The sequence below is a fragment of the Pongo abelii genome, chromosome 13 (genome assembly GCF_028885655.2).
Source record: "Pongo abelii isolate AG06213 chromosome 13, NHGRI_mPonAbe1-v2.0_pri, whole genome shotgun sequence".
Classification (NCBI taxonomy): Eukaryota; Metazoa; Chordata; class Mammalia; order Primates; family Hominidae; genus Pongo; species Pongo abelii.
The window spans coordinates 73,799,530-73,814,040 of NC_071998.2; the positions used below are offsets into that span (position 1 = coordinate 73,799,530).

A 14,511-nucleotide genomic window follows, 5' to 3' on the forward strand; every position below is an offset into this window, starting at 1 on the left:
AGATCTAAAAAACCCATGTCCACCTAGAACCTCAGAATGGAACCCTATTTGGAAATAGGGTCTTTGTAGATGTAATTGATTAATTAATTACAATGCATTCATACTAGGTTAGGGTGGTCCCTAAATCCATTGACTGATATCTTTATAAGAGAAAGGAGAGTGAGACTTTGACACAGCGCACAGACAAACACAGGGAGACACCATGTGAAGATGGAGGCAGAGTGTGGAGCGAGGCAGCTACAAGCCAAGGAAGGACTGCAGGAAACCAGCAGAAGCCAGAAGAGGCAGGAAGCATTCTTCCCTAGAGCCTTCGGAGGGAGTGTGGCCCTGCTGACACCTTGGTTTCAGACTTCTGGCCTCCAGAACTGTGAGCAAGTAGATTTCTATTATTTTAAGCCACCCAGTATGTGATAATTTATTTTGGATGCCCAAAGAAACTAACACACTCAGCAAGGGGAAAACTGGAAGAACAAGTAGAGTTGAGAGTCAAGCATCCAAGCTGGCCTCATGAGTATGAGACCTGTGGCTTTACACCAGAGCAAAATCAATGCTGTTGGTTCTCTCTCTCTCTCTCTCTCTCTCTCTCTCAATCTCAATTTCCTACTGACAAAAAATCATTCATTAGCAAGAGAGCTATTTGTTAGATTAGCCCCAAGGGGGATGTTGGAAAGCTAATGAATGAGACATAAACATGAAGTACCAAGACTATCACCATCAAAGTCAGGAATTCCACGCCATCCCAGGTTTCCAGGGAGTGCCATCACAACTTCTGAGCACCACTGTCATCAGCCAGCAACAACTTGACTCAGTACGGCTATTATGGCTGAGTTGTATGCATGTGTTATGCAGAGGCTGGGGGTTCCTGCCTACCCTGATTTGCATGCAGAAGCCATTTCCAAGCACCCCTGCCCCTTCAGGGTGCTTGGGAGCAGCACAGTCTCTGGTAAATAGGGCAAGAATAGGATCTTAACTACCTTGCTGTGCTAATCAGGCCTCAGACAAGCACCAGCCAGGATTAAGTGGAGAGCTTGTTTAGAAGAGTGAGCTTTCTTTCATCTCAGTCTGTTTCTATAGAACATGCTTAATGCATATGCACCCTGCTTCCTTCCTTCCTTCCCTCCTTCCTTCCTTACTTCCCTCTTTCCTTCCTTCCTTTTTCCTTCCTTCCTTCCCTCCTTCCTTCCTTCCCTCCTTCCTTCCTTCCCTCCTTCCTTCCTTTTTCCTTCCTTCCCTTCTTCCTTCCCTCCCTCCTTCCCTCCTTCCTCCCTTTCTTTCCTCCTTCCTTCCTTTCCTCCCTCCTTCCTTGCTTTCTTTCTTCCTTCCTTCCTTTCCTCCCTCCTTCCTTTCTTTCTTCCTTTCTTCTCTGCTTCCTTCCCTCCTTCCTCCCTTCCTTCCTTGTTTTGCATAAAGATTTCTCTCCTTTTGCTTATTTTATTTTTATTACCAAGTCATATAAGAATATATTCTCATGGTAAAAGATATGAGTGTAACATAACTACATATAATAAAATGCGAAAGCCTCATGTCCCTATATTAGGCTGTCTTCCCCAGAGGTAACCACAGTTAAGTATACATCTTTCCAGTTCTTCTTCTATGCACTATATAGTCACACAAAAAAATTCTATTTTTATGTAAAAGTATCATTATTTATGTGGTCTTTTAATCTGATTTTTAAACTCAACAATATATCTAGTAAGTCTTTCCATGTCAATAATACATGTCTTCCTGTTTTTTTTAATGACTATGTATACACACATAATTTATCCTTGCAAAAATTACTGGCCTTTTTATTGCTTTCTCAATGTTATAAGTAATGCTGTAATAAACACCCTTGCATAATATATACCTGTGCGTGAATAAATTTTGCTCTAGATAGATTTGTAGAAATTGATATACTGGACCAAGAGACATAGGCATTTTTTTTTTTTTTTTTTTTTTTTTTTGAGACGGAGTCTCGCTGTCGCCCAGGCTGGAGTGCAGTGGCGTGATCTTGGCTCACTGCAGGCTCTGCCCCCCGGGGTTCATGCCATTCTCCTGCCTCAGCCTCCCGAGTAGCTGGGACTACAGGCGCCCGCCACCTTGCCCGGCTAATTTTTTGTATTTTTAGTAGAGATGGGGTTTCACCGTGTTAGCCAGGATGGTCTCGATCTCCTGACCTCCTGATCCGCCCGCCTCGGTCTCCCAAAGTGCTGGGATTACAGGCGTGAGTCACCGCGCCCGGCCAAGACATAGGCATTTTTAATCTTGAAAGATATAACCAGATTACTCTCCAAAGTTGCTTTATCAGTTTACACCCTCTCACCAGAAGTGTTACCCTCATCCTCATCAACTGGATATTATCAATAATTACAATTTTCTCAGTATAGTAAATAAAAATATCTTATTCTAATTTGCATTTCCTTTATAGCTAATGATATTGAGCATCTGTTGGTGAGCTTCTTGGTCATTTATTTTTATTCCTTCTCTGAGTCTTTTGCATATTTTTATATTGAGCGGTTCATCTGTTGGTTTGTAGCATCATACATAATACATTCTGCATATTACTACTCGTTATATGTTTGGCAAATGTTCTTCCCATTATTTTCCCTGTGCTTTAATTTGCTTTACAGTCATTCATTCAACAAACATTTACTAAGAATCTATTCTGGCTGGGCGCGGTGGCTCACGCCTGTAATCCCAGCACTCTGGGAGACTGAGGCGGGGGCGTCACAAGGTCAAGAGATCGAGACCATCCTGGCCTACATGGTGAAACCCCGTATCTTCTAAAAATACAAAAATTAGCTGGGCACGGTACACGCGCCTGTAGTCCCAGCTACTCAGGAGGCTGAGGCAGGAGAATTGCTTGAACCCGGGAGGCGAAGGTTGCAGTGAGCCAAGATCACACCACTGCACTCCAGCCTGGCGACAGAGCAAGACTCCATTTCCAAAAAAAAAAAAAAAAATCAACTCTGTGCAAACAAAGCATTCTAGTTCAAAAGTTTACATTTGCACAAATTTGTCAGGATTTTGTTTCGTTGTTTCTGGGTTTTATATTTCCCTCAGGAAGCCCTGGGCTACCCCATGATTATAAAACATATTCTTAAATTTTTACCTAAAACTTTTATAAATTGTTAAACATATTTGGCTTTTGAGTACATCTAGAATTAATCCTGTGAATTGTGTGAGCGATGTCCTTTTTCCCATCCCCTAACAAGTGGAAAGAAAACAATCCAAAAATCATGCCTTAAAAGAATGCCTTGAATAAAAATTTATCTGCCCCTTGTATGAAATACAATCTTTGCCATAGCCCATATTCCATAAATAATGGATTGGCGTGGGGACTGGGAACTGCTTTTTTCTGTTCCACTGATTATTTTCGCATTTCTGGCTCTATATCGTAATTACTATATGTGTCTCTTACTATGTCTCCTTTAATTGCTGTAGCTCACAGGCCTTGGTTTACTATTCAACAGAACAAGGACCCACCAGTGGTCTTTTTATATATTTACTGGATAGCATTGAGCATGTTTCTTTTGCAAATGAGTCTTAAGAACATTGCTAAATGCCATAAAGAATCTCACTGAATTTTTAACTTGAGAATTATTGAATGTGTATATTAATTTCTGAAGAACTGACTTTATTAAGAATATTAACCGAAATATGAGATGTCTTCATTTTTTGAGCTCTTTTTTATCTACTCTACAACAATGCTACAGTAGGATTTCACATTTTCGTCCTACCGATCTTGCATGAATCTGTTAACATTTATTTATAAGACCTTTATTTTTACTTGTTATTGTTATTGTAAATAATAGTACTTTTTCCCCATCACATTTGAAAAACAGTTAGTGCTTGTGTATAAGACAGCTATTGTTTTAGGATATTAATCTCGTATCCAAAGAGAAAAGGCATTCGTTGTGCATAGGGCATGGCTAGGGAAGGCAAGTGGAGAGCCTGGAGAGATTTACAGAGGGCGAAACCAAGTTTAGGACACCATTTGGATCTCTGAGAAGGATCCAGCATCCCTCAACACTACCAGCTTGGCTGAACACAGTGAGGTGTAGGGGGCAAGATAAAAGGAACCCCAGGGTAGTTGCAGGAAACTCTTCTGTGTGGAACTCTGAAAATTTTGCTGAAATTTTTGTACTGAAGAAATAGTGGCATGGTGTGTTTAGGCAGAGAGGAAGCCTTAGATAGCGTACACAAGTTTCCCTGAGGCTGAGCAGTTCCTGCCTGTCCCAGAGGTGAATACAGATGTGCTGAGTACCAATGAGAAAGAGACTTGGAGTGGGGGCCACAAGAGGACAGTGTCTAGAGACTTGTATCCTAAGGCCATGGCAGGAACCACTGGCCTCAGCAGCACACACCAACCCCACTCAAAGATCAGGTGGGACCAGTTTCATCCAGAGAGGATGCAGTGGGGAAAGATGCCAACAACCTGAGACACACCAAGGAAGACTCGAGGAATGTACATGAAAGAGAGGTCACCCTCACTACCGAGACAGTACATATGTTTCTCTGGCCTTATGACGCCATTCTGGGGTGGAGATAAAGGGAAAAGCTCTTCATATGGAAGAAAAAAAAACAGTATGGAGTATGGGTGTTCAAGCAATTACATTTAAATTATGTATTGACTGAGCGATTTTCTGAAAGTGATCAAATTCTACACTAGCAGATTCTAGGCCAGGCGCTTGCTGTGGCTCTCGCCTGTAATCCCAGCACTTTGGGGGGCTGAGGTGGGAGGATCACCTGAGTTCAGAAGTTCAAGGCTAGGCTGACCAACATGATGAAACCCCATCTCTACTAAAAATACAAAAAAGTTATCCAGGCATGGTGGCAGGTGCCTGTAATCCTAGCTACTCGGAAAGCTGAGGCAGGAGAATTGCTTGAACCCAGGAGGCGGAGGTTGCAGTGAGCTGAGATTGTGCCATTGTACTCCAGCCTGGGCGACAAGAGAGAATCTCTGTCTCAAAAAACAAAAACAAAAAATAAACTAGCAGATCCTGAGTTACCCTGAAGTGACAAGATTAAATGCTTTGCTCTCAAAGAAAGAAGAAAATCACAAGCAAGTTGAATTCAGTCATAGGAAAATAATATTGCATTTCTGCACATCTGAGTCATAGTGTGTAACTTTAAAATTTTTTTCATGCTAATATAATTTGAGCAGCTACAAAAATCCTATAGAACACACAATATCTGTCCTCTTTATGTGTGCCATTTCATGTATACACATTGGGCCACATTCCACAGTTAATGTAGTCAAGGCTAAAAACTCTAAGTGATAGCAGGGTGTGGTGGCATGTGCCTGTAATCCCAGCTATTCAGGAGGCTGAGGCACAAGAATCGCTTGAACTCAGGAGGCGGAGGTTGCAGTGAGCCAAGATCATGCCACTGCACTCCAGCCTGGTTGACAGAGTGAAGCTCTGTCTCAAAAAACAAAAAAAAAAATTGTAAGTGAGAAGTCACTGTTATGTTGCATAGCAACATTCCTTCATGAAAAGCAAGGACTCTGCAAAACCAAACATTCAAAAATATGCAATTCAGTTAACACTTTGTTTGAAGGCAATCTGTTATCCGAGTACTCTTAAAGAAACAAAAAATGGATCAACATCTCAGTCCACATTTGTACCTATGGACATGGCAATGGCATAGGGAAATGAGAAGGGTATTCCCTCAGCACTGCCCAATCATGAAGCCCACCTGCATTTTCACCTAATAGAAAAGCAATAATTAAAAATTTGATTTTAAGGTTTTAATTCCAGGTAGAGTGCGTTAATTGCACCCCACCCCATCTCTTTCACTGAATGCAGCTATAAAACCTGGCAGAATATATGCAGCAACTATTTAAGGACTCTGAAAAGTAAATAGTAGCAAGCAGATTGGAAAAGAAGATGAGAATGCAAAGGACCCCGCTAAACTAGTGGTAAATTCACCACGATTTTCCCTCCAGTATCCTCTGGACAGAACCCAGGAGACATCTGGAAGTGAGCATCAGCTCCTAAAGAGAATACTGCAGAAGATGCACCTAATTAAGGCTTGAGGAATAGAAAAGGAAGTGCTGGCTGCAACAATAGGAACAGCAAATGTGCTGGAGATTTCTTTTCTGGAAAATCTCAAGCATAATTTACTTAATAGTTATAATACTACTCAAGTTATATATTTTATTTTGAGTGAGTTTTGGTAAGTCATGGCTTTTGAGGAAGAGATCTATTTCATCTAAGCAATCAAATTTCTGTGCCTAGAGTTGTTCTGCAGGATCTGTAGTAATGTCCCTTCTTTTGCTCCTGATATTGGTAATTTGTGTCTTCTCCCTCTTTTTTTCCTCTCCTCCATTTTGCTAAAAATGCATCAATTTTCTTGATATTTTCAAAGACCAGCTTCTACTTTCATTGTGTTCTTCTACTACATATTGATAAACACAGCAACTTGGATGAATCTCAGAGTTATTATCCTGAGTAAAAGCTGATCTCAAAAATTACATCCTGTATGATATTCAAAAAAGAAAACTATACTGGCATGAAACAGACCAGTGGTTGCGAGTTGTTGGAAGGCAGTGATGTCACCACAAAGGCACAGCACAGGCAGGTTTTTGGGGTGATGAAAACCAGGACACTCTTCAGCAACCTGTCTATGTTGGTGGTCATGAAAATCTATATGAGTAAAGGCTCACAGAACTGCACACAAAAATAAAGTCAATTTTAACATATGTTAATTTATTTTTTATTTTTTATTTTATTTTATTATTATTATTTTTCTGAGACAGCGTCTTGCCTTGTCACCCAGGCTGGACTGCAGTGGTGCCATCTCGGCTCATTGCAAGCTCCGCCTCCCGGGTTCACGCCATTCTCCTGCCTCAGCCTCCCGAGTAGCTAGACTACAGGCTATGTTAATTTAAAAATTAAACTATTAGCATCTCTTCTAAGTTCAGAGGAGAAATAAGACTTTAATTTAAGAAACATCTTAATGTAAAAATGTATACCAAAGTAAGTAACTGTGTAATTAATTAGCTTTTCAATTAAACGGACATTTCTCTTCCTTCATAAACTTGAAAAATAAATTTAATTATCCTTATTTTCAACAAATTTTGGGGAAAGAAGCATTCTCAGGTAACATTTGAGGGAGTCAGATTGAGTCATTTGTGTCATTAGATTTTTTGTAACATTTTGTGTCATTAGATTTAAATGGCTAAAACCTCCTTGACTAGATATTTATCACCAAGGAAAATTAATATGTATATATCTTTAGATCTACTTATTCTATTTCTAGGAATTTTTTTTTTTAAAACAGAGTTCGCTCTTGTTGCCCAGGCTGGAGTGCAGTGGCACCAACTCGGCTCACTGCAACCTCCGACTCCCTGGTTCAAGTGATTCTCCTGCCTCAGCCTCCCGAGGAGCTGGGATTACAGGCACATGCCACCACACCCAGCTAATTTTTGTATTATTAGTAGAGACAGGGTTTCACCATGTTGGCCAGGATGGTCTCGATCTCCTGACCTCGTAATGCACCCGCTTCGGCCACCCAAAGTGCTGGGATTACAGGCATGAGCCATGACACCTGGCCCATTTCTAGGAATTTTTAGCACAGATGTACTTCCACAAGATGCAGTACTGTATACAGCATGTTTATTGCAGTATACTTTACAATAGCAAAATACCAGAAGCCACCAAAACCACCTTGGTCTCCCTTAATAAATACATTATAGGCCGGGCACAGTGGCTCACACCTGTAATCCCAGTTCTTTGGGAGGCCAAAATGTGTGGATCACCTGAGGTCAGGAGTTCAAGACCAGCCTGGCCAATATGGCAAAACCCTGTCTCTACTAAAAATACAAAAATTAGCTGGGTGTGGTGGCACATGCCTGTAATCCCAGCTACTCAGGGAGGCTGAGGCAGGAGAAGAGCTGAACCAGGGAGGCAGAGGTTGCAGTGAGCCAAGATCAAAAGATGGCAATGTAGCCTGGGTGACAGAGTGAGACTCTGTCTCAAAATAAATAAATTAATTAAATACACACATACAATTAACTCAGAAAACCACTTTTTAAATCAGGCCAATCATCAATTATGGATATTTTTAAATTTCTAAAATTAATCAAGAAAAAATAACAAGATGAAGAAAAATATATAGAGATTGATCTCATTGCTGTTTATCAAAGGACTTATATATGTTGGGGGATTATATACATTCATAAAAATTCTTGGAAGGATATACAAAATATTGTTTGCAATTGTTATTTCTTTGGGGTGAGCTTGATATAGAGGGAGGAGCAAGGAAATAGTTTTTGTCTTCATCTTAAATCTTTCTAAACTGAGAAAACACAAACATGATATTTTTTTTTTAACTAGTGAAAAATAATAACGCCTTGTTTGTTAATCAGGATAGCTGACCTTCAGCCAACCCTGGGAAACATCATTCCTGGGAACATCCATAGTCAGAAGGATCTTAATAGGGTCAGAGAGAAGAACCTGAAGGCCCATCATCCTCTGTGAGTAAGAAACAGTTCCTCCAAGGAATTCTGCAGCCATTGCCTACTGAAAGGTGATACAAGCATAAAAGGATGAAGCCACTGGGGCTCTGTGACCGGACTCTTTCGATAAATTCATGGACAAGTCCCCAGGGTTGGACTTGGTTTCTCTGGATTAACAATAAAAAAGCCATAGTTTAAAAATTTTCTAATTTACAGTAAAGTTAATATTTCTAGGGCATATGTACAGGAACACAGAAATTCTTCATACTGAAAGACATCATCAACAACAACAATCAAACTAGGTTTGTGATCTTGAGAAAATTACATAATTTTTTTGTTCGGTATTGTCTTTAGCAATACAACAGGGATTGGGTGGTGGGTAAGACCCTTGCAGTCCTAGAATCAGTGAGTTGCCCTGTCTGGTTCAGACACTGAATTTTATACAATTCTATTTTCCAGATTCAGATTTCGTTTGTCATTAGATTAAGACTGGCCAGTAGTCAAATGCCAATCTTTACACCATTCTAACAAAACATTATGTGTTTTAGGGTGGGTGCAGTGGCTCATGCCTGTAATCCCAACACTTTGGGAGGCAGAGGCAGGCAGATCACCTAAGATCAGAAGTTCGAGACCAGCCTGGCCAACATGGTGAAACCCGGTCTCTACTAAAAATACAAAAATTAGCCAGGCACAGTAGCGCGCGCCCGTAGTTCTAGCTCTCTGGGAGGCTGAGGCACAAGAATCGCTTGAACCTGGGAGGTGAGATTGCAGTAAGCCAAGATTGCACCACTGCACTAAAGCCTGGTGACAGAATGAGACCCTGTCTTAAAAAAAAAATTATGCATTTTAGTTGGTTGTTCAGATTTGCTGTATTATAGAGACAATGCTCTTAAACACTAAATTTCTCACAAGTTTTAAACTTCTTACAAAGTTTAATTTTTTGCTTCTATTAAGTATTGAAATGCCTTCAAAGATAAATTTCTATTTCAAAACTGGCTATGGCTTAAGGACAAAAGGAAAATATTGCCTGGCATTTATTTAAGAAGAACCAAAGTCAAAGAACCATTTATTATACTGAAAAATAGTCTAAATATTTTCAAATATATAAACAAAAATATCAACATTTTGTAGTTAAGGAATAAAAGCTAGGAATCAGCAATTTTTTTCTCAGGCATTTTAGCTCATTCTCATTATCCTGCATATCATACTATATGCAGCCTCCTGGGACCCCTGTCTTACTACTTTTTTTTTTTTTAGACGGAGTCCCGCTCTGTGGCCCATGCTGGAATGCAGTGGCATGATCTCTGCTCACTGCAACCTCTACCTCCTGAGTTCAAGCGATTCTCCTGCCTCAGCCTCCCGAGTAGCTGGGACTACAGGCAACCACCACCACACCCAGCTAATTTTTGTATTTTTAGTAAAGACGGGGTTTTACCATGTTGGCCAGGATGGTCTCAATCTCTTGACCTCCCGATCCGCCCACCTCGGCCTCCTAAAGTGCTGGGATTACAGGCGTGAGCCTGGCCTGTCCTATTATTTCTATTTGGATGCACATCCCAACTCTGTTCTGGTCTTGCCCTAATTCTGCTCCAGCCCCACCCCAACTCTGTTCCAGCCTTGCCCCAGCAGCCTGGCCTCCCTGGACTTTCCACACCCACTGCTGCACTTGTGCCATCTGAAGCATCCTTCCTCACTAGCCAGACAGAGCTTGCCCTTGAAGGATGGAAGAGGGATGGGAAGGAAAAGAAAAAGACCAAGGGAAGGAGGAATGGGAAGGAAGGAAGAGAGGGAGAAAGGGACAGGGAGGCAGGGAAAAAGAAGAAAGTTAAAGAAGAGATACGCTGCCTGCTAGTTTGTAGTCCATGTTCAGTTTCTTCCTTCTCTCACCTGAAAACCATGCCCAGAATAATTTCTTCATATTCAAAAAATGAAAGAATCCCTTGAATGATGACAAGTGACATAATATGCATTAACCTAATCTCTGATGAGAAACTGATTCATCACCTGCATTTCAGAGCCCTGGGAAAGTGGATGTGGAGGGATAAGTGGATTTGGGGGCAGGCAGTAAGTTTCTGAGGTGCATTTCAGAAGTTCTCCTCCAAACCGTAAATAAAAGCAGGTTGGCTACAGCCTGGCATGAGTAACCAGAACAAAACATCATGTCACCCAGGACTACCAGTGAACACCCTCCTCACAGAGTCCCAGGTGGATGACCAGGGAGTGCTAGAGAGATGTTGTTATCCAAGCTAACTTCCCCAAGAGCTCACTGATTAAAAAGAGAAAAAAAAAAAAAGAAATTCAGAACATCGGAGATTTAAAACAATTGCCCAGAAGAAAAAAATGTTTTTCATTTTGGGGAGTTCAAGGAATGGAAAATAATTATACAGTCTTCAGCAAAGTCATTGGTAAAATTTTAGTTTCCAAACACATCTGCTTCTCCCATCTTCCTTAATACTGCACCCCCTCCCACACTTAATGACTAACTAGCAACCCTCATAATCAAAAGGAACCAGGTACCCGGTGGCTGTGTTTAAGAGGTATTTAACCATCCAATTCCAAAGCCCCCGTTCAGATATCAAATATGAGGGCAAGATGGGGGGGACGGAGAGAGGCCCAGGAGACTATAGGATGCTGGTGCAGACGAGGGTCATAGAAAAAGAGGGGAGAAGATACAGAGCTCTCCTGGGGAGAGAGAAGCCCCCACACTCCCCAACACCTCTTCAACTCTATCTATTTTTCCCCTGGCAGGAGAAAGTTTGTCAGGGAACAGTATCTATCTTTGGACACATTGTAGCAAGAGTAAAGGCACAGATTGACACTTACTTTTCATTTGCTTGAAGATGGACTTGTTAGGTTCAAGCCAGTGCTAGGGAGGAAAAAAAAAAAAGCAATTATCAGGGATCAAATTGCTGGACCATACAACGCATATCAAATAACTAAGAGGAATTCCAAAGTACAGCCTCGGTTTCCATAGATACTCTCCAGAATTCCACATTCTGAAGACCAACATAAACAACTTGGCAATAATCATAGCGCAGACAAGGATATAAATTACAGAGTTAATATTTTCCAAGTAATATGTGAGTCAGACAGTTGCTAGGAGAGAAGGACAACAGAGAGAATATGCTCTCAAATGGGATGTTCTAGTACCCCTAATTGACTCCTAGGTGATTCTTTGAGCTGCATGGTTCTGTGAAAGCCGCACATGGCTAAAGACTTTTAGCATTTGACATCCACGACCTCAAAGAATCACAGTCCAAGGCAGCAGCAGCATCCAGTCCTGCTTCCAGGACAAATTCCCTTAAGAGGAATATTGGGCCAAGCCGGCATTAGCCCTATCATATGCAGAGGCAATTCTTCCTTTACAGTAGGGAGGAGTAAATGATCTTAAATATCTCATTTTCAGAGGCCTGAGGTCATCAAGAAGAAAAATCAGATCTATCACAAAATAAAGAAGCCAAAAGATTGGGGGAGTTCAGAACCATGTTACTGACAGGCATTTGAAGTAGGCACCACACTGGTCCCAGTGGCTGGCCCTCTCTGCAGCACATACAAAGATCACTTCGACATGCTGAGAGCTGGGCAGCTTTTGAGATCACTAACCATGAGGTCCCTGAAGCTGCTCAGGGAATGTCACTTAGAGTCACTTTATACACCTGTACTTTAGAGATGATACAGGGGGTGTCCTGGGGTACCCATCCTGAGGTCAGGGAGCTCTCCTTCTGGAGGCATCCCGCCTGCTTGATGCCAGAGAGGAAATCAGAAGAGCAAACTTACCATCCATTGAGCTCTTGCACCTCACTCTATCTCCTTTGTGTTATCCAGTAAGCCTCACATCCTGTGTTATCCATATTCTTTGATGTAAACGCATAACCATAATAAGAGCTGGCATTTGTTGAGTGCTTACTAAATGCCAAGTGCCATTCAAACGTTTCCATGTGCTATCTTATGTAGTCCTCCCTACCACTCCACTTATAAATAAGAAGCCTGGGGCTCAGGATGTTAAACAGCTTGACTAAGGTCACTCTGCTGATAAACAGTGAAGCCAACCATGTAGCAGGATTCTGGTGCATGGGCCCTTAACCTCTCAACTGTATGGCCTCCTGGCTGATCATTTGCTCTAAAATGCATATTCTTCTCAGTTAACACTCCCTACTTTCTCAGGAGCTGAAAAACTGAATCGTCAAATTAGTGGTTTCTAATCTAGAAACCACTGAGGGTGTCAGATCTCTGCAGTCTTCAAAAACAATAATGGGAGTCTTATAAGAGTTACAACATTATGGAAAGTCACACACACAAAAAACCATATATTTACCCCTGACCAGGTTGCACAGACAAACTGAAAAAACAAGTCTTTTTGCTTCTGGCTAAAATTATATCAACTCATTTGGGGACCCTCGTTATTGCCTTCTAATTAGAAGTTATATAGTTATAACTCAACAGTGGAAGACTCATTGATTATACCACTTACCAGTTATAAACCTTGTACAAGATGCTTAATCTCTCTGTGTCTCAGTTTCCTCAACTATAAAATGGGAACAATAATCACACCTACCTCTTAGGGCTGTTGCGAGGATTTAAAAAGTTAACAAATGTAATATACACAGTGCATGAAATGTGAAAATACTCAATAAAATGATTGTTGGCCAATGCAGTTCTTATTATTTAATAGGTACAGTTTAATTGGTAGACCACATCTTTCAATATATGTGCTTCATGGAGAAGAATAATAAAAGAGGCCCCTGGTGGTTAAATTGCTTTTCTAGAAATAAATAAATAGGATCATTTAGAACTAAGGTAAGAAAACAAATAGCAGCAAAAGATCAATACTTACTGCAATTGTTTTGCAGAGGAGAATCACCAGTTATTTTGCTAATAAAGTCTCATATATAAATGTTTTCCAAATTCTCCTTGTTTGGCATTCTTTCAACTCCTCGGCCCTTTCTTGCCTAACTTGATCCTGCTTCTCCAACTTGTCTCTGACTCCAGGGGTGACAAGTCAGTTTCATTTTGTGTGCCCACACCAGGGCTGTGAGGAGGATTCCAAAACCAGGTGCAGGCTCTGAGAGAATGAGTGCCATGATGGATTGGCTATGTCTGCCATGCCACTATAGATTGGCGATGTCTGCCACAGAGGGGACAGGGAACATGTAAGGCATGCCTGAAAGGTATTTGCCATCTGTGTCCTAAATAAATTATTTACTCTAAATAAGCTGGCCTCCTTATTGTCCTAAGAAATACACCTTGCAGTTTCAGATCAGTTTCTATCATCCTTTTCCTCTTAGCCTAACCACACCCTACATTTGCCTTTCAGGCCCGGTGTATCTCAGTTACCCACTTCTACAAGGTGATCTCTACACACTTTTCCAGGACAGCTATTCTTCCCCAAAGGGATAGTCATGAAGTATACAGTCCTAGGAAAAATAAGCCAGCAATAATGTTTCGAGGAATTACAGAAAATCATTTCTTCAAAGAGAGCCAAGTTCTACTTGTTAGTATTCATTAAACCACTAACACAGAAACAGAAAACCAAATACCAATACCACATGTTCTCACTTATAAATGGGAGCTAAATGATGAGAATACATGGGCACATAGAGGGGAACAACACACACTGGGGCCTATCAGAGGGTGGAGGGTGGGAGGAGGGACAGGATCAGGCAAAATAACTAATGGGAACTAGGCTTAATACCTGTGTGACGAAGTAATCTGTACAACAAACCCCTATGACACAAGTTTATCTATATAACAAACCTGCACATGTACCCCTAACTTAAAAGTTAAAAAAGACCAGGCGCAGTGACTCACACCTGTAATCCCAACATTTTGGGAGGCCAAGGTGGGTGGACCGCCTGAGGTCAGGAGTTCGAGACCAGCCTGGCCAACATGGTGAAACCCCATCTCTACTAAAAATACAAAAATTAGCCTGGTGTGGTGGCAGGTGCCTGTAATCCCAGCTTCTCGGGAGGCTGAGACAGGAGAAATGCTTGAACCCAGGAGGCAAAGGTTGCAGTGAGCCAAGATGGCGCCATTGCACTCCAGCCTGGGCCACAAGAGCAAGATTCCAT

General features: G+C 41.3%; 1 protein-coding gene across 3 annotated transcripts in view; it reads right to left on the bottom strand.

Moving 5' to 3' along the window:
- Positions 1 to 14,511, bottom strand: part of FRMD3 (FERM domain containing 3) — a 309,481-nt gene that overhangs the window by 120,462 nt on the left and 174,508 nt on the right. For all 3 annotated transcript variants that reach the window (XM_009244544.3, XM_054519443.2, NM_001132757.2), the window contains 1 exon segment: positions 11,267 to 11,309. In XM_009244544.3, the coding sequence (XP_009242819.1) occupies positions 11,267 to 11,309 (43 nt within the window).